At 45.6% G+C, this 26,132-nt stretch overlaps 1 protein-coding gene across 2 annotated transcripts in view; it reads right to left on the reverse strand.

The window, feature by feature from the left end:
* MBOAT1 (membrane bound glycerophospholipid O-acyltransferase 1) overlaps positions 1-22,013 on the reverse strand; it is a 122,237-nt gene extending 100,224 nt beyond the window's left edge. The window contains exon 1 of one of the 2 annotated variants that reach the window (XM_025890839.2): positions 21,796-22,013. In XM_025890839.2, coding sequence (XP_025746624.1) covers positions 21,796-21,891 — 96 coding nt within the window. In that variant the 5' untranslated portion in view covers positions 21,892-22,013. The remainder of the gene's footprint in view (positions 1-21,795) is intronic. The other variant, XM_025890840.2, reaches the window with a different exon arrangement.
* Positions 22,014-26,132: the final 4,119 nt, after the last annotated feature.

Genomic DNA, 26,132 nt, shown 5'->3' on the forward strand with positions numbered 1-26,132 from the left:
GGAAGGAAGGAAGGAAGGAAGGAAGGAAGGAAGGAAGGAAGGAAGGAAGGAAATGGATAAGAACTTGGGTGTCTGAAGCAAGTTTACCGCACAAACTCTTCTCTGGCTGGCTGCTGGTCTGAATCTGGAGTCGAGGATGCCAGCCTGAACTGCCATGGCTTTGAGGCAGTGCCCTGGGGTAACATCTCAGACAATGTAAAGGGGTTTAAACTCTAACTGGGTCTGGGACTTAAGAAAACCACATGAGAAAAAAGCCATCTACTCATGAAAGTAAATAAACTAACTAGAAATTCAGAAGAAAAACCACAGAGCCTTGAGTTATTCCCAATGATTAATTTCTAGTTAACTGAACAAGTTCCACACTCTGACATATGGAAAGCAAAGGAGAAGCCTCTCAGCTTTAAGCAAAACCTGCAGCCTGTAAACATGGTCATAAAACTAGTTACCAGGTTGTTTGGAAACATTTACTTCAAACTTAAACATCTTTGGGATAAAAATAGCCTGTTTATTCCTCTGAAACATCTTTGACCATCACAGTTTGCTCATTTCAGATATTAACATCAAGTCTTCCCAAGGACATAAGAAGTTTCCTAAGCTGTCTGGAATGTTTAAAAACCCACAACTCCATTTGCAAGAACCATTTCATTCAAAGGTCTATCCTTCTTACCATGGGCACATCTGATTAATTCTGAAGACACGAACAAAGTGGTAAGCATGCCATATTGGAAAGCACATGGACATCATCGGTATGAGACAATCAGTTCTGCTACTAGCTTGCTGGGCCGTCCATGGGCAAGTAATCTAATCTCAGTGAGCTGGATCTTGTCTACCAAAGGAGGAAGGGAATACGATTACCGTTAGGATAATCTGGAAAATTCCATAACAAAATATATGTAACATATTTAGCACAAGTATCTAAATGGCACTTCCACACACATTTCAGTGGGGAATGTTCTCCAGGGCAAGTCTCTGCCGTGGCCCCCCAGAGGACCCTTTCTTTTTCCCACTTCCCCTAACAGTTCCAAATTCTCATGTTTACAAATTTAAGATAATTTACAAAACCAGAAGAGAGTCACCATTCTCTAACAAAGAGGGTAAGAGAGAAAAGAGTCACATCACTAAGAGTGGGACTCCTAGATGAATTCATACGAAGAAATAAGTAGAAAAAGAATCATTTCCATTAGTCAGGTCAAGAAAGGAAGAAATTTAACAAAACACTGGTTTTCTCCCTACATTTAAAAGTAAAATGGGACCACCACAGGAAGCACGAGTAAGAGGCAACTCTGTGAACTGGAAGAGCACCCAGAGAAAAAGAAGTGAGGGGTAGTCAGAGATGCCTTGGGGTCATGGAGCAATGAGACATGGTAGGCTAAGAACAGTGAGCAAACACGTAATTTGCACATACAGAAGCTGCCTCAGCCTGAGAAATAGCAAGCTGCCTGATCACCATGGGAGACTTGAAATTCCCAAGTGAGCAAAAATTTAGAACAAGTCCCTCAAGGAGTCAATGCTCAGACAAACAAACCTTCACACAATACTCAGAGTATTCACACTCTGGAAAGTCATGTTTTCTGTTAAAAGGCCCCCAGCGTAGCCCAGGCAGCTCCTGAAGGGTACGTTGATTCTTTAAATTCCTAAGAGTCTTGGACTGGGACTTCTTAGGAATTTGGATTCAGAAAGTTCAGGATGGGTCCCAGGCATCCCTGTGTTTAAAAAGCCGCCCAGGTGATTCCGATGGTGACCACTGTTTGGGAATGAGTGCTGTAAACCAGGTACTTTGAACTGCCTTAGAATGCCTTAGGCCCTTAGGATGCCTTATGTCTTTTGGACACTTTGAGCCCCATTCCATCCTTTTGATGGCTCCCGTCCACTTCACTCTTTCTGAACAATAAATACTGATAAATTAGGAGGGTTTTTTTAAAGATGTATTTATTTTAGAAAGAGAGAGAGAGAGCGTGAGGGGCAGAAGGAGAGGGAGAGAATCCTCAAGCAGACTCCCTGCTGAGTGCGGAGCCTGACGCAGGGCTCCGTCCCATGATTCTGAGATCATGACCTGAGCCAAAATCAAGAATCAGATGCTTAACTGACTGAGCCACCCAGGCGCCCCTGGTAAATTAGTTTTCATCTTTTCATCCAAAGACCAAGGCCAAGGCTATTCAGCAGGAGCACCCCACCTTCTTCCTGTCTCCACCTTGAAGTAAGTCAAACCCATCTCCATCCCCGTCCTGGGTGGAGAAGAGGCCTTCTGTCAGTGTCCTCAGCTGACCTGGTGTCCTCACCTTTAATCCACTGGGCGCCACCATGTCCATCAGCTTCTCCTCCCCAGGTTTCAACCGCACTGCTGTCTTCAAACGTGGACAACTCCCATCTTAAGAAAACAATCTCCAAACTCCCCTTGATCCTTCCTGCCATTATTTCCTGTCTCTCTTCCAAAGTCACCAGATGGCTCTCATGACTGGTCTACACACATGTCCATTTCCTTCCACCTGAGGCCCCTGCAACACCCCTCCTATCCTCACCCATTTCCAAGCTACTAGTCTAAATTATCTTTTCTAACGTGCCCCTCCTGGCTCCTCCACACGTGCTCAGCAGGAGCGCTGGCCAGGGTGAGTCTCCACGGTCTCCGTTCACCCCTTCCCCCTGCCCCCCGTATGATGCATTTTCCTGGCTTCACCTGCCCCCAGATGCCGGTGATCTCCAAACCTCCATCTCCCCCCAGCTCTGATCAGTCACAGCTCACTTTCCCGTCAGGACATTTCATTTTTGAAATCCTGCTCTCATCTTAACATAGCCCAAGCAGAAGTCACATTGTTAGCCTTGTTAGTCAGCCTCTATTTTCAGTTTCCTCATTCCTGTCAAGCATAGTCCCATTTGCCAAGATCCTCGGGACTCCAAGTGTGTAACAACTCCACCTTCTCCTGACACCTTTCTCCGCAACCCTATGGGCTCCATGACTGGGATAGCCCCACAGCAACCGCCACACCACAGTGTCATTTCGCACAACTATTTCACTCCTTTGGGTCTTGAAGCTCTTTCCTTTTAAGGTTTTTACCTGCCAAAAATACTATGTTTAAAAAAATAGAGATGGGCGCCTGGGTGGCTCAGTCGTTAAGCGTCTGCCTTCGGCTCAGGTCATGGTCCCAGGGTCCTGGGATCGAGCCCCGCATCGGGCTCCCTGCTCAGCGGGAAGCCTGCTTCCCCCTCTCCCGCTCCCCCTGCCTGTGCTCCTGCTCTCGCTATCTCTCTGTCAAATAAATAAATAAAATCTTTAAAAAAAAAAAAGCAAAGAGACTTTAAAAAATAAAAAAATAAAAAAAATAGAGATGTAAAAATTTTAGTTTCCTTGGCCCTCCCCAATAATCTGGATGACTGTTGAGAGGGTCAAGGTCGCTGTGACCACGAGCTACATTTTGGTAACTATCATTCCAGAACTAGAGAGAGAGAGAGAGAGAGAGAGAGAGAGGAAGAGGAAGAGCATTTTGATTTTTTTAAATTTAAATGGGACATGGGATCGTAATACACATGTTGTTCAGCAACTTGCTTTTATTCAATGTGATGGACATCTTTCAAATCTGCCTTCATTCTAATACTTGAGTATGGTTTCACAGCTTGAAAATACCATGATTTAATCTAACCATTCTTCTACTGCTTAACACTTACAGCTCTTGTGATCCATAAATGCTCCTTAAACCACTGACTTTGTCAACTGATACTAAAACGAGAATCATGTGGAGTGTCAGCTGGGTAAGAAACAGGACTCAGGGCACGCAGGTAGGGACAACAGGAAGGAAGGGCATAGCTCCTGATGACTGGAATCATCATCATACAGCCTCTGCTTGAATACTGCCAGGGATGGGGGACTCATGAACTCCAATGATCATCAATTCTTTTATCTACACAAGTCTCCATAATAAAGAACTTTCTGATGAATTGAAACCTACCTCCCTAAAGTTTCTGTCCCGTGAGTTTAGTTCTGCTGAGGACACAGCATAATTACACCCTTCAAATATCTGAAAACTGTTATATCATACGTAAGGCTTTTCTTTAAGTTAAACACCTGTTCTTCCTTCAACGATCCTCAGATGAACTAGGTACAAGGCTGCTCACCTTCTTTCAGCTATACCTCAGTTTTCCAATGTTCTTCTTAAAACCCAGCACTAAACACCTGGGGGTGGGTGTTGTGACTGCCCCAGCACGGAGCAGACTGGGGCCACCTGCCCTTACACGGTATCACCTGCTATGGACAGGAGAACAAAACATATCCCCCTGATCATGGTACCCGACTGCACAACAGGCAAACGGGGCAGTTGCAAAACTGCTTTGTGTTCTAGTTCATTCCCAGATTTCCCAAATATTCTCCTAACCATTCCTGCTTTGAGGCAGCATTTCATACCCTTAGACATAAAATACAAGTGTGGATAACTGTCCAGGGTTGGAACCCAAAATTCCTGCATTGAAATCCCGGCTGTACTGCTGACCAGCCATGGGATCTCACACAAGTCACATATGTTTTCCCAGTTTTTCATGGGGGGGCGGGGGGATGTGATTTACCACATAGAGGTGTTGTGCGGCTTACATGAGATAATTCGTGCAGTGTTTATTTAGCACAGTATATAGGAAGCACTCATTGTAAAAAGTTTTATTTATAGCTAGATTAGCACTATGCCCGGAAGCTGAAAGTAGAAATATTGCCAGGTGATAGAATCAGGGTGTCTATGACCTACACACCTCCCCAGGGCTTAAGCTATATTTTCCTTTTCATCAGAAGAGAAAGAAAGAAGCTGTATCTTTTATATAACCACCTGTCTGATAAATAAAAAAACTGCCTCAGTGTCTGCTTTAGAAGACAGGTGATTTTCCCAATATTCCCACATGCAAAACCACTCTGGTGGCTGTGAACACACCCAAACTAACAACCCCAGGATTTCAGTTGATAAGTAATGTTTACCTGATAAAAGGGTTCTTTCACACTTCCTAGGTACGCAAAACCTACTCACATATCAGCTTAGGTTGCCACCCTCCCATTTCACAATGGTCCCTCCCAAAAGAAAAAAAAAAAAAAGCTTTCCTTCCACCTGTCATCCATATCTTTAACTTACTTACTCCATCTGCCCCATCTTTTCTGCCTTGAAATATCGAAATTCCATATATGCATGAATACATACTTTATTCCGATTTCTTTAGCTTTTACGTGGTGCCCTTTCTCTGTCCCAGAATCCCAGGCAGGAAACCACATTGCATCCAATTGTCCTATCTCCTTAGGCTCCACTTGGTTATGACAGTTTCTCAGACTTTTCCTTGTGTTTGATGACCCTGATGGTTTTAGGGAATACTCATCTGGTCCTTTGTAGACTCCCTCAACTGGGATTTGTCTGATGCTTTTCTCATCATTAGACAAGGGTGACAGACTTTGGAAAGAAAGATGACAGAGTGTCGCTTTCCCCACACCATATTAAGGGTAACACACTACTTATATGATTATCACTGTTGATGTTGACCTTTGTCACTTGGCTGAGGTCAGGCTTATTAAGTTCCTGCACTGTCCAACTACTCTCCCCCACCTTCCCTTTCCATACTAGCCTCTTTGGAAGGAAGTCACGACGCACGGCCCACACTCATGGAGTGGAAAGTTATACTACCCCCTCCCCAAGGGAAGAGCATTATTTGGAATTCTTCTGCAAGGAGATTTGTCTATTTTCCCCCATGTATTAATTCAGTTACTTATTTATATCAGACTGAACTCACTGATGTTTGCTTTATACTTTGGCTTATAATCTACAGATTATAGATCAATAATTTATACTTCTATAATATAAGTCTTTTTTACTTGGTTGCTCAAATGTTTCCAGCTGTACCCGTTCCAAGCTCTTTTGATGGGCTCCTATGTCAATGTGACACATTTTCATCACTAGGAGCTTTGTTTTTTGTTTGTTTTTTTTATTTTGTCTTGGAGAAAGGTATTAGAAGCCAAGATCTGGGTACAGGTTTACTCACTGCTAATGGATTGTCACGCCCTGTGGACCCTTTCAGCAGACAGTGAAAGGAAATATGTGTATATATGAACTCTTAAATATATACACATCTGAAAATATTCCTACCTGCAAACCATCTATGTTCATTGAGCTAAACATGAGCTCATGTTGACATGCTTGATCATGTTCATGCACAGCTGAACTGGTAGGAAAGTAAGAAAATTCCTCAGAAGCCAGAAATGCAAGAAAACAGAAATGCAAAAAAAGCAGAAATGAGACATTATGCGAGTACGTGCTCCAGAGAATGCAGAGTTTCGGCACCAGGGACAAAGCTGGCTGAGAAAGGAGAGGTGGGAGGAAGGGCTGGAGACCGTGTATGCAGTGAAGTCATGTCTTGAAACCAGACTGCTCTTAAACTCCTGAAAGGCAACCCCTCACTAGGGAGCATCACTCTTCCCACAGCCAAGACAGTGGGATGTGTTTTTATATGGGCTATGACTCTCGGTGGAGAGACAAAATGTACAAAGACTCCCCTGAGAATGAGTTTGGATTTACATGCCCTGTATAGTCAAAAAAAAATCCAAAGCAGAAAATGCAACTTAAGTGAGCCCAGACTGGGAGTGCTCCCAGGTGCCCTGGCAGAAGGAAACCCAAATTTGCTTAAAAGGATTGTGCTTTAAATCCAGGTCTCAAAATATCCCTACAGTTAAAATACAACAGAGCACGAGCACCCAATCAAAACTCACCAAAGACCCTTGAAAAGTAAAGAAACCAATCACAAAAAAACACACACTGTAGGACTCCATTTATAGGAAGAGCCAGGATAGGTCCATTTGCAGAGAAAGAATGTCGGTTAGTGGTTGCCAGGGGCTGTGCAGGAGGAGGCAAGGGCAGGTAGGATTTGAAAAGAAGTAGGAACCGCCTGTGATATGGGGATTTCTTTGGGGCAGGTGGGACAAAAATGTTCCAAAATTAGATTGTGACAATGGGTACACAACACTGTGATGATACTAAAAAACATTTTGGACTGTACACTTAAAAAAAAAAAAAATGGGTAAAAAAAAAAAAAATGGGTGAATTGCAAGGTACAGGATCCTGGAATAAAAAGAGCATATTAGTGGAAAAATTGGTGAAATTCGAAAAGTCTGAAATTTATTGAATAGTTCTATATCCATGTTGATTTTTTTAGTTTTGACAAATGTACTATGGTAATGTAAGATGCTGACACTGGGGAGAACTGGCTGAGGCATAGAGAAAGACTCCCTGGACTATCATTACAACTTTTCTATAAATCTAAAATTACTCCAAAACAAAAAGTTAAAAAAAAAATGTTACCAAAGAATGTGATCCATCTACTATAAAGCAAAGGGCAATCTTTAAAAGATGTGCAAGTCATTTCCTAAAATACTGTTGTCACCCTTGGTATTTTCACTTGAGCTTCTGAGGGCTAATTACAAAATAACACAACAAAGGAGCTCTGAGGCAACCATGTTCAAGGCTTTTTTGGGGAGATGAGATGTATTACTGGTCCATCCCAACTACAGTTGCCTAACCAGCATGAAGGCCTTCACTGATGGCCCCTCCATGCTCTGTGGCTTTTGCTAACCTTAGTCACTTTTTTTTTTAAAGATTTTATTTATTTATTTGAGAGAGAGAATGAAAGAGAGAGCACAAGAGGGGGAAGGGTCAGAGGGAGAAGCAGACTCCCTGCTGAGCAGGGAGCCCGATGCAGGACTCGATCCCGGGACTCCAGGATCATGACCTGAGCCGAAGGCAGTCGCTCAACCAACTGAGCCACCCAGGCGCCCTAGCTAACCTTAGTCACTTTTTTTACTCAAAGTTATTTCCTTTTGTTTAGCAGTCTTCACATAATTGTGAAGTTAAGTTGTTCTTATGACCATTTTCGTCACTCTCTTCTAACATTCCAATTCTTCTGGAAACTTTGCAACAGAGGACCAAAGCTAGACACACAGAACCTAATAAAGGTTTGAAGGTTGCCAAGTACACAAGATATGGTTTTCCAGCTCTGATAAAAACTCGTAAGTGGGGGCACCTGGGTGGCTCAGTCGGTTGGGTATCTGCCTTCGGCTCAGGTCATGATCTCAGGGTCCGGGGATTGAGGACCACACTGGGCTCCCTGCTCAGCGGGCTCCTCCTCTCCCTACCCCCCACTGATGCTCTCTCTCTCTCAAATAAATAAAATCTTTAAAAAAAAAAACCAAACTCATAAGTGGTCAATTTCTAAATTGTTTTATAGCTCACTACCTACCTTCAAATTCTCTCTACAATTCCACCTAGCTAAGATGCACACTCATAATTCATTATTCATTAGTATTAAGAAATTGAGCTCCACCCTAAATCTTGATGAAATGATTATTTTTAGTTTACAACCACATTTTGCTCTTCTTTTAAACTAAGATAACAGAACTGGCAATCAGATAAAGATAGGTCTAAAGACACTCGAATACTTCAGTAGAAAGATAAAAACCACGTAAGTCAAATTAAGTTTTGCAACTTGGTAAAGCTAACTATAAAACTGAGGTAAATGTTAACTCAACGAGGCTGAGGTTATGAAAATAAATGTGAGATAGTCCACTACTATACCCTTTGTAAACTCCACCTCCAGGTGATACGGAAATGGTGTCCAGAGCAAAGGGTCAAGAAAGAATTCTTGAGACATCTTCAGTGCAAAAAGGTGGTTTCATTAAAGCACAGGGTCAGGACCTGTGGGCAGAAAGAGCTGCCCTGGGGTTGTGACAGGCGACTCTATATACTTCCAAGTCGGGTGGGGGTTAGGGGTAGCACAAACCTCCAAGGTATTTTGGAAACAAGGTTCCCAGGACCATGAGGGGGCTAGCCGTATATTAGTGCGCCATATGCTTGCTAACACATATCTTGGGGGGGGGGTGGTAAGAGATAAAGGAAAAGGAAGTTTCCAAAGGAATTTTTACATGTTAAAGTAGACTTACAGGATCCTGGGGGGTTGGGCTAAGATTGCCTTTTGCCTTTAGCAAAGTGTCAACATCGAGGCAGCTGAGCTCCCAGAGGAAGGTCACTCTGCCTGTTTCAAGGACTTGCCAATGGGTTATATGTAGTAAGGAAATGTAGTATTTTTTTTTTTTGCCCTTGTTTCCCACATCACAGGCGCTTTACATTAAAAAAATTTAAAAATCATTTTGTCCTTTCCTCCACATTTGTATAAGATGACTCTCTGAATATAATTTCATATAAATGTTCGTTTGCTTCCCTTTTGTTAAAGAATCTACAGACAAGTGAAATGTATTGTTTGGAGAAGAATGGCGAAGGGAAGACAAACAGCTCAACAGCCCAGTGGACAAGGAATAGCAGCTCTCCCTTACATGATCTCTTTTCTAGGGTAAAGCACACAAATTCCTAAATTCTGATCTTGTTCTAACAAGGGGGTGTGGTGGTCAAGGACAAAGCCCCAAGATGGGCCACTTTGGCATGAAGACTATTTTGAGTTAAAAGCAATCAAAACCCAGCAGGTGTAGGAAAAGCTCTTTACCTCCCCCTCCACTGCCTAAATTTACATTGGAAAGGACAGCTGGTACCAGGAAGAGAGCTATTAACAGAGACCCCTCTTTACCTAAGAAATTCATTTGCATTCCAGGGCAACGTTTGTTTTCCAAACATCTCCTCACCTTCCTGCTAATGGTCTTCCTCCCCTTTGTATCTCCAGACCCTACCTGTCTCCTTAGCTCAGGATGTCATATAGGCTTCATGTGGCCTGTCTTTGGCATTTTCCATGTTTGTGTGGATTTCTTGTACATACTATTAAATCTGATTTTCTCCTGTTAATCTGTCTCATGTCAATTTGACTCTTAGTCCAGCTAGAAGGTCTGTGAAGGGCAGAGAAAATTTCTTCCACCCCAACAGAGAGAAGAGAGATGATTTCCAAAGGTTAACTCACTTCCGCCAACGTGCACCGAAATACACACATTTCATTTGCAGAAATAAGAAAGTAAAATTATATACGTACAATCCTTTTAGCTACATCCACTAAAAAGTGGAAAATAAAGAGCCTTGGTTTGTGGGTTTTACCCTCAGAAAGTGTTTCTTTGTGATGTAAAACCAAGCCTTCCTTGGTACTACTGAAGAGGCAGCAATCACAGACTTTCAGAGCTAAACACGTTTCCAGCAGATGGGCATACCAAGAGGTCTGGAGAAGTGCAGCCGATGCCAGGCTGGTTAGAGGTAGAGCCATTTTCACCCCCTTGACTCGAGGACTGCGGGGATCTCTCATATTCTCCTGCCTCCAGTCCACAGTGTACTTCTCTCCATCTGAGGGGAAACTGGAAACAAACCTCAATCTCTCTCCCCATCACATGTAGCTATTGGAAGGGGCCCTCGGCGCTCTCCATTGTTAAAAAGGAGAGAGAGCAGGCCCAAATTGGAGTCACCTGTGCTAAGCCCCAATCAGCAAAGACTGAATATCTAACCTAATGGCAGTTTCAACTCCCTAGCAATGTAAACTTTAACCAATCAACCTGGAATTACCTGGTCAGCACTAGTGAGATAATCCCTCCCGAGAGACCCTTCTGATCCCCTTAGGAAGGGGACCTTGCCTGAAACAGTGCATTCTGTGCTAATAATCTCCTTCTTCTACCCCCGTTTCTGCATTTAAAAATCTTTCCTTTTCCACAGCTCGGCGGAGCTCCTTTCTGTTGCTAGATGAGATGTTGCCCAATTCATGAAAGATTGAATAAAGCCAATTTGATCTTTAAATTCACTCAGTTGAATTTTTGCTGTTTAATACCATAGTCCTTAGGAATGAGAACACAGGAGGCGGTGCCAATGTGGCAAGACCCCTCCCCAACCTCCTCACCCACCACTGCTGCCAACACTGTCAGCCTTGGCTAAGGGACAAGGCTGTTCTGGAAGCACAGAAACAGAACTCTCAGTAAAAGGCAGAAAGGAAGTCAAATGTCACAAGAGCTCTGTCTATACGGATACGAATCACTCCCTAAGAGACCATGGTTAGGTTTAAAAAAGAAAAAGAAGCAAGGAGTGGAAGAGCTGTACATTATCAGAAAAACAAACAAAAAGATTTTGTGCACATGCCTGCAGAGCCTGCCTCTGATAGCATGCCACTCGTGGTCAGCAGGGAGGGGATCCAGGCAGCTGCAAAGAAGGGGAATGGGGGGGACCCCTCATTATATCTTTTCGGTGATTTTGATACTAAGCATACAACCAACTACCTAGTCAGAAAACTAATTTTTTTTACTGTACTGACACAAAATAAAAAGCACAAAATTAATTAGTTAAAAATAATTTTTAAGATTTAAATAAATAAAATTAAATAAAAACAAAGACAGAATAAAATACAATGCCAGGGGGGAAAAAAAGAATAAGTTTTAACTCGGTGACATTCACAGTTAAACCACTTCATGGAATTTCACAAAATGACTTCTGAATTTAGCAACTTCCTCTAGGCCTTAGCAACCTTCTGCTGAATACCTCTGCTGTTTTGGATGATGGAGGTGGCACAGGGGGCTCTGGGGGGGGTTGGGGGGGGGACAGACTACGGTCTTTTTTCATTTTCATTCCTTGTTTGAAGTAAGAAGTTAGAACCACCTAAACAAAAACCATTCAAAGGTACCCCTGGTCTTTTGCAAATGAGACTAGAACCTGAGCTCGGAGCTGTTGTTTGGTAAATACACCTGAGAATGGAATATTTCTAATAGGAAGGCTGGGAAATCCCCGGCACTATCAGAGCAGAAATCTGAATTCAACACTTAAAATTGCTTTAATGCTGCTGTGGACTTTCCAAACCCTCCTTTGAATCAGATTGATATTACTAACGCATAAAAGATTAACCACACAGAGCCCCACTATTACAAGGGGGTCAGTACCTGATTCACCAAGGACACATCTTCTGGATAACCAAAAAACACATTACAAATGGGTTAATGAGTTCATCGTGTTGGTAGGTGGTCACATTTTGTAAGCCCAAAGGGATGGTGGTCTTTCGGTAAAGCACATTTTCAACCAGTATAAACTACATGAAGTTACTTTTCCCACTGATGACACTGATCCTTGGTGAAACTGCTAGAAATTACCATTAATAAGACTGCAGCAAGTTTCCTCTTTATCTTGTTTACTGAAAGGGTTGACTTACTAAAAATAGAAAGCTTCTGGAAAGCACACCACCAAGTACTGTTATTAAGTTACACATTCTGAATTCCTTTTACAAGTCGCTGCTACAAAACATATTTCCAGATTGCATCTCCTGAGACAGAATCTTTTTCAGAAATCTTTCAGAGGCCGTGCTGTAAGACTCTTAGATGTTCTTGGGTATACGGCATCTTTTATACATGGGACTTGATCATAGGCTGCTAAAGGAGACTTCCCCGGGTCGTTCACACAAATCTGAGAAAACTGGCCCTAAACTGACATTAATATCTGCATTTATAACTCCAAGCAATGCATACATCAACCCCATGTAATAAAAACGGGAACAGAGAATTTTATATTTAAACAAGCCAAGCCTGACCTCCAACTATCAGCAACTGGGCCTTCTGTTAAATTTTCCGTCAGAAATCAGGCCTATCGGGGCGCCTGGGTGTCTCAGTCAAGCATCTGCCTTCAGCTCAGGTCATGATCCCAGGGTCCTGGGATGGAGCCCCGCATCGGGCTCCCTGCTCCGTGGGGAGTCTGCTTCTCCCTCTACCCTTCCCCCCTCCTCGTGATCTCTCTCTCTCTCTCTCTCTCTAATAAATAAAATCTTAAAAAAAAAAAAGAAATCAGGCCTATCAACTGAATTTCAGGTTCCAAATAACCAGATACAGACATAACCAGTTGGTAAAACTAACTGGCTCCCAAGTGTAACTTAATTTACTCCTTCATTCCAATGCAAGAATGTAAATAAAATTCCACTTCAACAGCCATTTATTAAAATCCTAAGGTGTACTAAGCACACCAAGACAACAAAGATTCATCCTCAGTCACTGCCCACAAAGAATGTGCATCTTCTCTCCAGTCAAGTCTCACTCAGTACATTTGCTCAAACAGCTGCTTCTTCCTAGAATATTCTGCCCATCCCACCTGGCCCCAGCCCAGCACATTCCCCTTCTCCTCCTAAAGCCGCAGCTCCCAGGAATCCCCACTACCCCATGCTCGGATAGGCCTGGGGCACGGACCCTCACTAATCTCTGTATCCCCACTCTAACCCAGTATTTGGCATATGGTGCTGAATAAGTAGCCATTGAAAGGAGCCTCCCAGAGTCAGGCAGGGCAGAAAGGCCAGTAAATATCGAGGACCTAAGGTAAGACCCACAATGTGGTATGCAGAGTGCTGTGGAGAGACAGGAAAAAAAGGGACCTATTTGGCCCTGGAGGGGAGAGAGACAGCAGGGCCAGGGTGACAGAGAGCAGGAGGAGGTGAGCGAGGAAATGAGAGCCGGGAAGGACGAGGCTCGGAGAGAAGGAAGGGTATGGGCAGGAAGCTGGCAGGGGCGAAAGGCATACTGCATTTGAGGTGCAGGAAATAAAATAGCACACTGGGGTGACAGCACGGTGCGCGGCGAAGTAAGTGGTGGGTGGCCTGCAGGGCAGTGCCTAGGAGCCTAGGACAGAGCAGCCGACTGGATGCCTGATAGCGCAAGCACTCAATATACAGAGCTTTTGGTGTCATTAAGCCAGAAAGGTAAACTAAGGCCAGGTTGTGAAGAACCACCTCTTGTTCCCACAACAGGAGGGCTAAAGCTCCAGGGCCCACTAGGCCTCTGCTTAAAATGCCAGGAAGTATGTGGTCACGCCTACACTCACTCCGGCCTCCCTTCAATTATTGTCAAATTGAGCCGCCAGACTGCGACACCGGTCAGCACTTTCCAGGGGGGCCACCCAACTCCTGGACTCCCCCCGAGTCCCCTAGAATGGAGACTGCTCATTCTCCTGCAGGGCCAGCCCGAGGGACAGTCCCCAACTCCACCAGCCCTGTCCTGTGGAATTCGGAGTTTAGTCCTCAGAGTCGTGCCCTCCACCCAGCTTACTGCTTGACATTCTCAGACCGTCTCCGCAAGCTGACCTCCACCTCCCGAGAGCAACCTCCACTGAGCCACCAGGGAACTTTGCACCACATTTGTGTGCAGTCCCAGGAAAGACCGCAGTGCTCAGGGTCGGTCACAGGCTTATCAGGACTCCGGGATCCCAGGGGGGTCACCCCTACCTGCCCCGGAGCCTGCCATTCATCCCGACCCTCGTGCCCAGCCACCAAGCTCCCCTTGTCAACTTGCAGCCACTTGCCGCTCCTGACTTCCTCCTCCTCCATGACTCATCATCCCACTGCAGACCTCCCTGCCTCGGCTGACCTCCACTGCTCTGCCCAAAAACCCCCAGCGCCCTCCCAGCTCTCTGCCTTCCCTCCCTTCCTCTACACCTGCTCCTCAGCATCCCTCCAAGTTCTGGCTTGTTTCCCTTCTCACTCCCGTCACTTCCAAGTACTCAGCAGCATCTTCCAACATCTGTCCTTCTTAACTTTCCAGCAACCTTCTCTGCAAATGCCCAACGGTTTTGCTTTTGCTCCTAGAAGGAGCTGCCGAAAGAGAAAAATCACATTTTGGCACAACCTTGTGCCTCTAAAAACGGGTCATTTTCAGGGGGTTGGTTACGCTCAGCAGCGCATTAAATTGACCCGGGGCAGCTCTTTCTCCACTCCCCCATAAAGACGACCCTGCACCCTCAACTCATCCTCAGACCCCCTCCCCCCTCCATCCCTGTAGCCTTCAGCCATGAGTCCCGCACCACTTCACAAAATGTCACAAAATGAACATCTTTCCATGACTTAAGCCCTTTAGGGCCTTCCCTTTGAGGGTAGCAGTGGCCCTACACTTCAGTTGGCCTGAGAATCACCCGGGGCGCCCCTCCACCCTGACATCTGCATTCTCCAGTTTGGGCCAGATCCCAGAAAGACACATGGCAGTGGATTCTCATGATAGTCCGTGCACCGAACTCAGTTAGACAATGAATCTCTAGCAAGGGTCTGCAAAAGCCAAACCTCGGGCCAAACCCAGCCCCACTGCCTGTTTTTGTGTGGCCTGCCTGCTGCTAAAAAAAAAAAAAAAAAAAAAAAATTATTAAGGGTTTGAAAACCATCAAAAGAAAAAATTTTCTGCCGCATTAAAAATTCTCTGAAACTCTGATGTGATGAGCACGGGGTGTTATATGCAATTGATGGATCACTAAATTCTACTCCTGAAACTAATGATATACTACATGTCAACTAATTTGTATTTAAATACAAATTTTTTTAAAAGACATAAATGGATGCCCAGGGGGCTCAGTCTGTGAAGCCGGCTCAGGTCACGGCCCCAGGGTCCTGAGAAGGAGCCCCACGTCAGGCTCCCTGCTCAGCGGGGAATGTGCTTCTCCCTCTACCTGCCGCTCCCCCAGTTTGTGCTCTCTCTCTCTCTCTTTCTCTGTCAAATGGATGGGTAAAATCTTAAAAAAAAAAAAAACACATAATTTTCTAGAGCCCCCCCAAAAAAATTACATGGAACTGAAATTTCAGAAGTGTCCATTAATGAAGTTTCATGAGACTACAGCTGTGGTCAATACTTACTTATTACCCATGGCCGATTTCATGCAGCAGCAGAGTTGAGTTGTGACAGGCTGCAGGACCTGTGACAAAGCCAAAAATATCTACTGTCTGGCCCTTTACAGAAAAGGTTTGCAGACCCCTGGTCTGCAGCATAAAGTGCAAACACCTCACCAGAGCCCTTTGGCTTCCTCGTGACATGACCTCGGCTCTCTTCCCCAACCCAGATCCCACAGTCCGCACACAGCAGCCCACCACCCACTTCAGTGGGCTCTCAGTTCCTAGAACAAAGCACAATTTCACTCGTCCACACCTCTGTATGTGCTGTCCTTTCTGCCCACCATGCCTGATAAAAGTCTCCTTCATCCCGCAAGACCCAATTTGTGCCCTTCCTCAACTGCGAGACGCTCTCCGACAACCACATCTCATCCACCCCCCCGCAAAGCAGAGTAGATCTTTCCCTCCGTTCTGCCTCCACGATGCTCAATTTGTATCCCAGTTAGCTGTGTGCAGCAGTGGTTCTCAGACTTTGCGGGGGGCTCACTAACCCACCCAGGGCTGTGTCTGCCCACAGAGCAGCAGATAGGGGGACTCGGCAGAGAATGTACACTTCTAACTAGCGTCCAGGCTGATGCTGGTCCAGGTACAGCATGTAGCATTTAACACCAGTTGACATATCTGTCCCTGCCTCACCCAACAAGATTTTTGAGGATGGGCCCCATTTAATTCCTGTTTGAATCATCACAGCCCAACACACCCCAAGGAAATTCTTAGGGAACACAGGAGAAACTCAGTATGTGTTTGCAGTCTCACCAAATTATTTTTCTCCTGCTAGCCAATCATTTCCAGTATCAGGCAATGAAAGGGATATTAAGGGGAGAGAGCAGACCTGACTTTGCAGAACTACTGAGGCCAAAAAAGAAAACCAGAGCTTTCTGCAGGGCTGATGTTCTATGGCCTGCCATATGCCCACACCCATCCTAAGCTGGGATGAACTGGATGGCCCCAAGGTGCAGAGCAGACTGATCAAGTCAGAAGCCCAAAGGAACAGCCTGGAGCCAGCATCAGTGGATGGGGTGGGTTAGGCAAAGGACCCTTCCGCCACAAAAGCCGATCTGCTGTCGCTTTAAAAACAAGCTTCCAGGGGCACCTGGGTGGCTCAGTCATTAAGCGTCTGCCTTCGGCTCAGGTCATGATCCCGGGGTCCTGGGATCGAGCCCCGCATCGGGCTCCCTGCTGGGCGGGAAGTCTGCTTCTCCCTCTCTCCCTCCCCGTTTGTGTTCCCTCTCTCGCTGTGTCTCTCTCTGTCAAATAAATAAATAAAATCTTTAAAAATAAATAAATAATAAAAACAAGCTTCCATATGCTGAAGTTTAATAATGCATATCATTATCATTGGCACACTTGTTACTAGTGATACATATTTATTGAGTACCTACTATTTCCTTGGAACACAGAAGGGATAAAATCACTACATTGAGGAGATGTTAAATTAGTTGGAAATTCAGCATATAAACACAGCAAGCTAACTCACAACAGGAAGTAATGCTTACTAAGCGTCAAATGTAAGGCATGTCAAAGGTAAATAGCAAATTCTACAGGAATCCAACACGTCCCATGGCTTTCCCCGGGGCTTTCTTTTCTCGGTTCCACCAGGGCGCCATCTACAAACCTCCATTAGCCCCTGCACAAGCTGGGGAACACACAGCACCTGTGACTTACATGGGTCCTTTGTCTCCTCTTCTTGTACAGAAGCTCTTCCGGGACAGGGACCTGGATTGTTTTCATCCTTGTATTTCTACCACCTGGCCGGGAACCTGGCACTAAGAGCATTAGATAAATATTTAATTGATCGAATAATGAGTGTGGAATGTGAGCTGAGCTTTGAACCAAGGGCAAGATTTAGGTAAGAAGGGACGTGAAGGTTGGGCTTTCCAAGAATGGGCAAGGGAATCAACCAGTGACTAAAAGCTCCAGGCAAGGAAAGAAACCTTGTGGTCAGAGGCCCCAGGGGAATAATGGAAACTCACTACTGGTCTCACCATTAGTCAAGAATGCCAGGTCTTTAGAGCGGGTCTTCATTCACCCAGCCTTTTAAACTGTAACACAAGCTTACATTAATTGTCCTAAACCTTTTCTGCTTTTTTTTTTTTTTTTAGATTTTATTTATTTATTTGAGAGAGGAGGGGGGAGAGAGAGAGAGAGCATGAGCAGGGGTAAAAGTAGCAGGGGGCTCCTTGCTCAGCAGGGAGAGGGAGAAGCAGACTCCCTGCTGAGCAAGCAGTCGGATGCAGGGACTCCATCCCAGGACCCTGGGATCATGGCCAGAGCAGAAGGCAGACGCTTAACTGACTGAGCCACCCAGGCGCCCCTAAACCTTTGCTGCTTTAATCTCAAAATCATTTCCCGAGTTCCTATGTCCTGAGCTGTTTTCCCTTACCCCTTTTTCTGATTAGGTTGGGGGGTGGGGGGATGAAACCCAAACAAGGAATCCTAATTCAACAATGAATTGATACTTCATGCAAAAACAAAAAAGTCTGCGGTACCGGTGGGTAAAAACAGCCTTGGCACCGAGCTCTGCACCCCTCCCTATTTCAATTGGAAATTCCTTAAAGCCAGCAAACCATTTCTTCCTGAGCTTTCACAACTTCTAAGATATGACCACACACCATGCAAATTAATAATGTCAACAATATCCGTCCATCACGGTGGCTACATCAGTCTTGCAAACTTTGAAAGCTACGGTTAGGTGAAAGGCAGATCGTGACACACTCCACAACCAAGTCGAAAGGGCATGAGCAGATAGAGGACTTAAGAAATAAGGCAAAACACTTATCCTTTGCTCCCTGATTCACTCTAAATGGGAAAGAAAAAGTTCTTACCTAATTTATCCTGCGTAAGTGAAGCTTTCTATCTGAATAATCCTACCAGTTGCCGGGGGGCATCATACTTGCTAGACAGAGACTGGTGTTTTAGAAATGCAGCTTTCAAGAAACTCATCTGTGGGGCACCTGTGGAGGTTCCTCTGCCATCATTCATTTCCTACCCTCTGCATCTGAATTGTGTGCTCTACTTGTTTCTAATTAAAGAAAATGATTTTACATGTAACATCTTTAGGAGGATGTCAGACTGGTGAAGTCCTTGGAAATTAAAACCATAGACTTTTCCTAACAATCCCACACAAGCTTCCCCCAGGAGTTCACAGAACAAACGAAAAGAGCAAATGAAAAATAAAGAGTTCTTCACTCACGTAGTAGAATGCTCAGTGGACATTTCAGTTTTTGCAAATAATGAGCTACTCCACCCGGAGACACCCAGAAGCCAAAGACATTTCTCAGAAGCGCCTTCAATTCAGAAATTACGAATATAAGCATGAAATGTTAAGATGGGGGGAAAAGATTCAATGTCTCCCAGAGACACACGAAGAGCTACTTGAGTAACCAGAAGTGCGTGTTTTATCATTTTGAGCATAATTGCTGGCCAATAACAAGTCACTTTTTTTTTTTTAAAGATTTTATTTATTTGAGAGAGAGAGAATGAGAGATAGAGAGCACGAGAGGGAAGAGGGTCAGAGGGAGAAGCAGACTCCCTGCTGAGCAGGGAGCCCGATGCGGGACTCAATCCCGGGACTCCAGGATCATGACCTGAGCCGAAGGCAGTCGCTTAACCAACTGAGCCACCCAGGGTCCCAAGAAGTCACTCTTTAATGGGACAGAAGCAAACATTTATTAAGGACTGTGTATTGTCCTTGTCTGGCTCTACCTTTCTCTTCCAAATTCTGTCCCGGTGGTGGAGCCCCTGCACACCGATGCACCCCAGGCCGGGCACCCCAGGCCAGCCACCCATGGGCGGGGTCTGACCACTAGGGGGAACAGACAAGAGACAGAAGGGCTGTAGGGTGGAGAGAAGGGCTGAGGTTCTCTTTCTGCTTCCCACCTGCATCCCAGCAGGGACCGGATTCAGCCCTCACTGGGCGATGGCAACAGGACATCCTCACCTCTCCCCTTCCGCATCCAGGTTCTGGTACCTGACCATCCCCTGAATGCTGCCCACATGCCTCTAAGTAGCTCATTAAAGTTTCTTCACTGCAACCCACTGAGTTAAATTCTGTTGTCCGCTGGGACCCTGTCTGAATGAAGGACCTTTCAGATGTAGGGCATTTCAGATCTACACAAAATTTCTCAACTCCAGAATGTAGATCTGATTTTACCCATGAGGACACTGGGGCTCTTCGAGGCTGACTACCAGCCGGCGGGTCACAAAAGAAGTTTGCTGGCAGAGCAGATCCAGTCTGACCTCCAAGACCTTAAAAAGGCTTTGAAAGTGTGAGGGAGAAAAACACATCAAGCTTCCAAATTCCCAAGCCACAATTTAGCCTCAAACCACATTATTTATGGTTTGGGATTTTCCCCTGGCCTTAAATGAGCAAGCTGGGGCATTGCCCTATACACGCCTCTCCCACCAAGAGTCACTCAGAACGTGAGCCTGCTGGAGGGTGCTGGGGCCATCGAAAGATCTAAGAGATCACAAGGGCTCCTTCCTTGCCCATCACCCACATTTCTCCTTCAGTTTATCCCAGAAATCCCTTTCTCCCAGCCTTCCACATCCTTAAGGCTCTTGTATTCTTTTTTTTATAAACTAAAAACAAGGGTCCTTCAACAGAAATCCAGGAGACTGGGTATGGGGTGGATGCAGTTAAAAAGCACTTAAGAACATCATACAAGCACCTTCCAGTTGTAACTTGTCGGGGGCCCCCTAACTATCCCTTTCCAAACAAAAAGCCTCTCTGGATTCCTCTCTCTAGCAATGCCAAATAACTTAAAACAGAAAATGCAATTAAAATAAATTCTGATGGGGGTGGGGCTGGGGCTGAAGGGGTAAGTCCAAAACACACTCCTCTTAAGGAAATTCAGCTGGGAGCTGAGGTAGTTTCAGAGCAAAACAATTTGCTAGTATCTCTGCCTTTACCCAAGTCCCTGGATCTCTCCCATCCTCACTAGGAATTGAAGAGTAATTGACAGAAGCACCAGTTAGCATCTGATACCTCTCCCAATTTGTTAACTTTCTGGATTTTGCAACTGATGAGCAGGCAACTGGCCCGGTTGAGGTCAGATCCTTGGAGGGAGCCAGGTAGGAGTGGCTCAGTAAACAGTATCTGAAAAAGGCAAAGAGCCAGCTCTCACTTCCTCCTTGCAGAAGGAATGTGAGTGGAGAGGGCAGCGGGTATACTCCCGTTTGGGGGGGGGGGCGGGGGGAAGAAAAGAAGAACAAAGAAAAGAAAAAAAAAAATCACTAGTAAAAAGCAAAGGAAGAAACCTGGAGCAAAACTCAGTATGAAACCAAATGAGAATGCAATGGGCCCCCCTCCGGCACTCCCCATTCCATTTAAGTCAACATGTATTTATTGACTCACTATGAAATACACAGCAGATCTAGTTTCCAGCACCTAAAGAGACAGGAAAATGAGTAAGACAGCCTCAACCCTCCAGCAGATTTCTTACCAAGAATTACTGTTCTTTACTGCCATTTTCTATTTTAATAGTAGCAGACAATTCCTGGACAGTCCAACTAACTTCCACTGTGCCTCTCTTCTCCCACTAACCACACTCACTCAGGAGCCCGGGACCTCAAGGATAAAACCACTGAACCAAGTAAAGCCCCTCGGCAAACCACAGGGTCCTGGTGCAACTCCTCCCTTTCCGATGGACAGAGCACATGGTACAAAACATTGCCACCCCCTGATGTGACAAGTTTCACCGCCGAAGTCGAAAACCCAAGTCTCTGTTCCAAAGCTATAGGCTTCAGCCTACAGACTAATCAACCTTATCTTTTAAGTAGAGATATCTTTCCAATTTTTTCAGCGTATGTGCTGCCGAAGCGAGCACAATATTAAGTAGAGATATCTAAATTAAAAATAATAAAGACTCGACGACACTGGTGGAAAAAACACTTGATTCACTTATCACAATACTTTAGAACTTGGTTACAGGAAACGAGGCAACCCAAAACCTCAAAAAAGGAAAAAAAAAGGTTCATTTGAACCTGTCTTGCAGGGTATACCAATTTTTTTTTCCCCACACTTAGAGAACAAAAACATCAAGTTAGAAAAAACGCCCACCTGTCGAGTGCGTGTAGCTATAAAATCTTTTGGGGAGGTGGGGGGGAGGGGGCGTTGTGGCTAAGATGTGCCCCCCGGCCCGCACTCCCGCAGGGGCTCGGGAGGAGGGTCCCTGCGCCCCTCGCCCCAGCCAGGCCGCCCGCGGTTACCTGGTCCAGCGGGATGCCCAGGAGCTCGCTGAGCGGGTGCAGGCAGGTGGAGCCCGTGGTGCGGTAGGAGAGGCTGGACGGCGGCTCTGCTGCCATCCTGCATCTTCGGGAGGCGGCTGCCCCGGCCCCAGCCCGCGCCACCCCGCTCGCGGGCCTCCAGACCGAGTGCTCGTGGACGGCTGCCCCAAGCACGCGCGGCCGCCTCCCTCGCGGGCACGGAGCGACCAGGCCGGGGGGCCGCGACGCGCGCAAGCTCCCGGGGCGCAAACTTGGCGGTGGCGCTGCGGCCCCGGGCGCGGTAGGAGGGCCGCGGCCGGGCGCGCTCCGCTTCCCGCTGCCCTCCTCTCGGCGCTCATTGGCTCGGCCGCCTGGGACGGCCCCGGGAGGAGGAGGGAGGGAGGAAAAGTGGGGAAGCGGAGCCCGGCCCCGAGCGCCGCCCGGCCCGCCCAGCCCGGCCTGAACCCCGGCCGACCGGGAGAGGGAAGGCGACGCCAGCGGGCGCCGTCGCCTCGCCCTGCGGCTGCTGGCAGGCAGCCCCGGGGGCGGGAGGCGCCCGTCCCCTTCCTCCTCCCGAGCCCGCGGGCCTGCCTCCCCCGCCCCGCGAAGCCACCTCCACCCCGGCCACCCGGGCGGGCGCCTTTCCCCAGGGAGCCCCCGGGGCCCCACCCTGTTTTGGTCTCGCTGCAGTCCCGGCTCCCCCCTTCCCTGTCCCCGCGCCCGCTAGCATTCCCTGCGCTCTCCTTTCGAGGTTTCTCCCTCGCAGTCCTTGCTGCGGAGGGTTAATCTGCCAGAGGCTGGAAGCCCAAGGAGCCCCCCACCCAGACTCCCTCTCTTCACGTTCCTCAGAGCAAGACAGAGTTTCCTACACTCTGATCTGTGTCACACCAGCAAATGCAGAGGACTGCTAGCCTCTGATCATTTCCTCCCATCCCTTTGGATTGAGAATTATTTTACCTCTGTAAGAAACGGTGTTTCTATTATGAGTGCATTCTGGTACATTTTTTCGTGCACAGGTTCTCAAAAGGGAGACACTTCCTCTCTGTTCCCAGACGGAGACAAATGTATCACTGGCACCTGGGAAAACTGTTTCGGTTGATTAATGGGTTTGGAGAATCATGAAAGTCTTAAAGATTCTTCCCAGGAATTGCTGTGTGCCCGCTGATGAAGAAAGCTTTCAGGAAAGCGGGGCTCTGAGCTGATGGGTAGAAAACCAGGGAAAAGGGAGCTGGTGTGGTCCAAAGATTTTACATCAGCAGTTTACCTGGGAGCTGTTATTGAGCCAAGGAGACCCCGAACAGGTGGGCAGTGATGCTCAGGCCGACCTTCTATTGTTATCCATGTGGCCTCCAGCTTCAGATCCACCTGCAGGCCTGCCAGACACTAGTAAAACTTCCCCTCCACAGCTCAGCCCTGTCTTGCCTTCTGGAGGAGCTCATCACCAACAAGCTTGTCAGGCCTGAATTTTTCAACCTATGTTCCCCCACTGAGGGGGGAAAAAAAAGTGTCCCTACCCCCATTCCCTGTCCCCATGGAGATGGGGAGGCCACCAAGAGCAGATGACAATCTCTGCTCTACTCTCACCACACCCACATTCACACTGACACAGGCATATGATTGCCCATCAGCTAGGCTAGGCAGGCTCATTAGATACCACACAGTTCTGGAAACTGACCAGAACGGAAGCACCCTGAGCAGGATGACAGCTGAAGTGAGGTGTCTGAAGGCAGAAAGGGCTTGAAAGCACTGTTTCAAAAAAAAAAAAAAATCCGGGCGCCTAGGTGGCGCAAGTGGGTTAAGCGTGGGACTCTTGGTTTTGGCTCAGGTCCTGATCTCAAGGTTGTGACCTCGAGGTGGTGAGATGGAGCCTCACATCCAGCTCCACACTCAGTGCTGAGTCGGCTTGGGACTTTCTCTCCCTCTCCCTTTCCCTCTGCCCCTCCCCTCCACGCTTAGGCGTGTGCGCTCTCTCTCTCTCTCTCTCTCTGTCTCTCAAATAAATAAATAAATCTTAAAAAAAAAAAAAAAAATCAGCACTTAGACGTGAACTCCCAGAAAGGAAAAGTAGGCCAGTTTGGGTAGTATTTATGAAGGAAGTACTCAGACCACTCGTAATCTTCTACAAACAGATCTCTGCTCTTCAGACTCCCCAAAATGGTCTTCCCATTGACACAGATGTGAAGAGAGTAGCCCTCTACAGATGTTCTTCTGCTCAACAAAACAGGCTCTAATCTAGTTTAAAATTTTCCCTTAAAAATGCTGTAACTATGCTTAGATCTTGAAAACAAAATGTCACAGAACTTAAATCTTACTAGTTCTGATACTGTGGTACAATTAATGCTAAAAGAACTATGTGATGTTGCAACATCAAGCAAACGGAGCAGTTCTATTACGGATTAATTAGACAGGCTTCTGAAGGATGGGCTACAATTCTAAGACATACAAGAGCTCCACCATGGACACATCACTCTCTTTTCCTTCCCATTTATCTCTGTTCACATCCTTTGTCAACGATAGATTCATCATAATGATTATCATATATTAGCTATAACTTTACAAAAATTGTTTCAATAGCCCATGTTATTATAATCTCTATTTTACAGATGATTTTTCTTTTTAAGTAAGCTCCACACCCAGCATGGGAGCCAAATGCGGTCTTGAACTCACGACCCTGAGACCAAGACCTGAGCTGAGATCGGGAATCAGATGTTTAACCAACTGGGCCAGCCAGGCGCCCCTGTCTTGCCTGTTTTCTATCTGCGGTAGAACAAGTCTTGATATCAAGGGCAGTCATTTAATCTCCCGTACAGAACCATGCTCAGATTGTGAACTCATCCAGAAGACCCAGTGCTCATCCTGATGACTGGCTTAAAATTAAAAGCCAGACAAAAAGATATGGAAAAAATTCTGGCATGTTTCAGGGAAGGCAGCATGATACTATGGACTGATAAAAATTCAAGACCCGTCACAGGCATGGCCAGAACCAGCCAAAGATAAGCAGACAACAAAACTGAGTTAAAACAGTCCTCAAAGCTTACAAAAGTATAACTTAGTCCCTCGAGAAGATAAAATTCTAATAATCCATTCAGAAGAGACTCAACCGAAGATAATCACCGGCCAAACCACATTAACACTATCTATAGTGATTTAACCCATGTAATAATAAGATTACCATCTTAATGGTACATAATATTCACAAAGCGTATTCATTTGTATCATCCTTTCTGATCCTCCTGAAAAGTTTATGAAGTTGGAAGGGCAGGAAATATTATCATTTTTAATATTATGTCACCATCATCCTCTCCATTTTTATCCATAATACTAATTTCTAGTAATTTGCAGGTGGCATGTAGATCTAATGAACAGCGAAAGGAGGATTCAAACCTGGGTATTCCGTTGTTGTTTTTAATCATACAGAAATCTTTTTATTATACAAGGAGTCCACCTTCAGGAAAACAGCAGAAATTGTTGCCTGCATAGGACATTAAACTCCACACTTCACATTTGAAAGCTAATCTGAAGAATGGTCTAAATTGACCCACGGTGGGTATCGCTCTTGCTTTGTGAGCAGATTCTTTAAGCATCACCCACAAAACCTTAGGGAATTTAGATTTTGCAATGAGTGCCCCATTTTCTTCACATTCTAGCTCAACCTGTCCGTGCTTGGAAGGTATTTTGCCACCTACCTGCCTAGCATATTTTCCAAGCTTGAGATCACAGTTAAGCATTGTTTTATATGTGTACATGTTCAGAAAATGAAGAAATTAATATAACTGAGCATCTATCAAATTTAGCTATTACTGTTAAGTATTAGCATTTCTCCCTAAGGATACTGTACAGTTTAGTCAGTCAAGATAAATCAACACATCTCATCTCATTGTGCTAACCTATGTATACATCAAGGAAATGCTTTTAATGTCTAAAGACAAAAGAAACCAAAATAATATCCCAACCTCTGAAAGAAACCATTTATAAGAAATACAAAGCAGAAATTAATCACTGATAATGGAATGCAGAAATAAATCCTGCTAACAAAACTCCATTAACTAAAAATACTCAGAACGATATTTATAACTATGATTTTATACAACTTCTTAATGTCAGGACTGGAGCCTAAAACCTAGAAGAGGAACAGATTAATTAACAAATTAATTAACTCTGCTTAGCTGAAGCTTCCCCTTTATGAGCTGACATTTTATTTTTAATTTTAATCTTTTGGGAATGAGAGCTTCCCAAAATGCGTCCCCACATACTTAAATGGAGTTAGTGATCACAACTGAATTTTTATCAGTGAGTCAGGCATTATGGTGAATAAGAACTCATCCTGCAATAACAGCTAC

This window comes from Callorhinus ursinus, unplaced genomic scaffold, assembly GCF_003265705.2.
Source record: "Callorhinus ursinus isolate GAN/ISIS: 27379988/994484 unplaced genomic scaffold, GSC_fseal_2.0 scaffold26, whole genome shotgun sequence".
Lineage (NCBI taxonomy): Eukaryota > Metazoa > Chordata > Mammalia > Carnivora > Otariidae > Callorhinus > Callorhinus ursinus.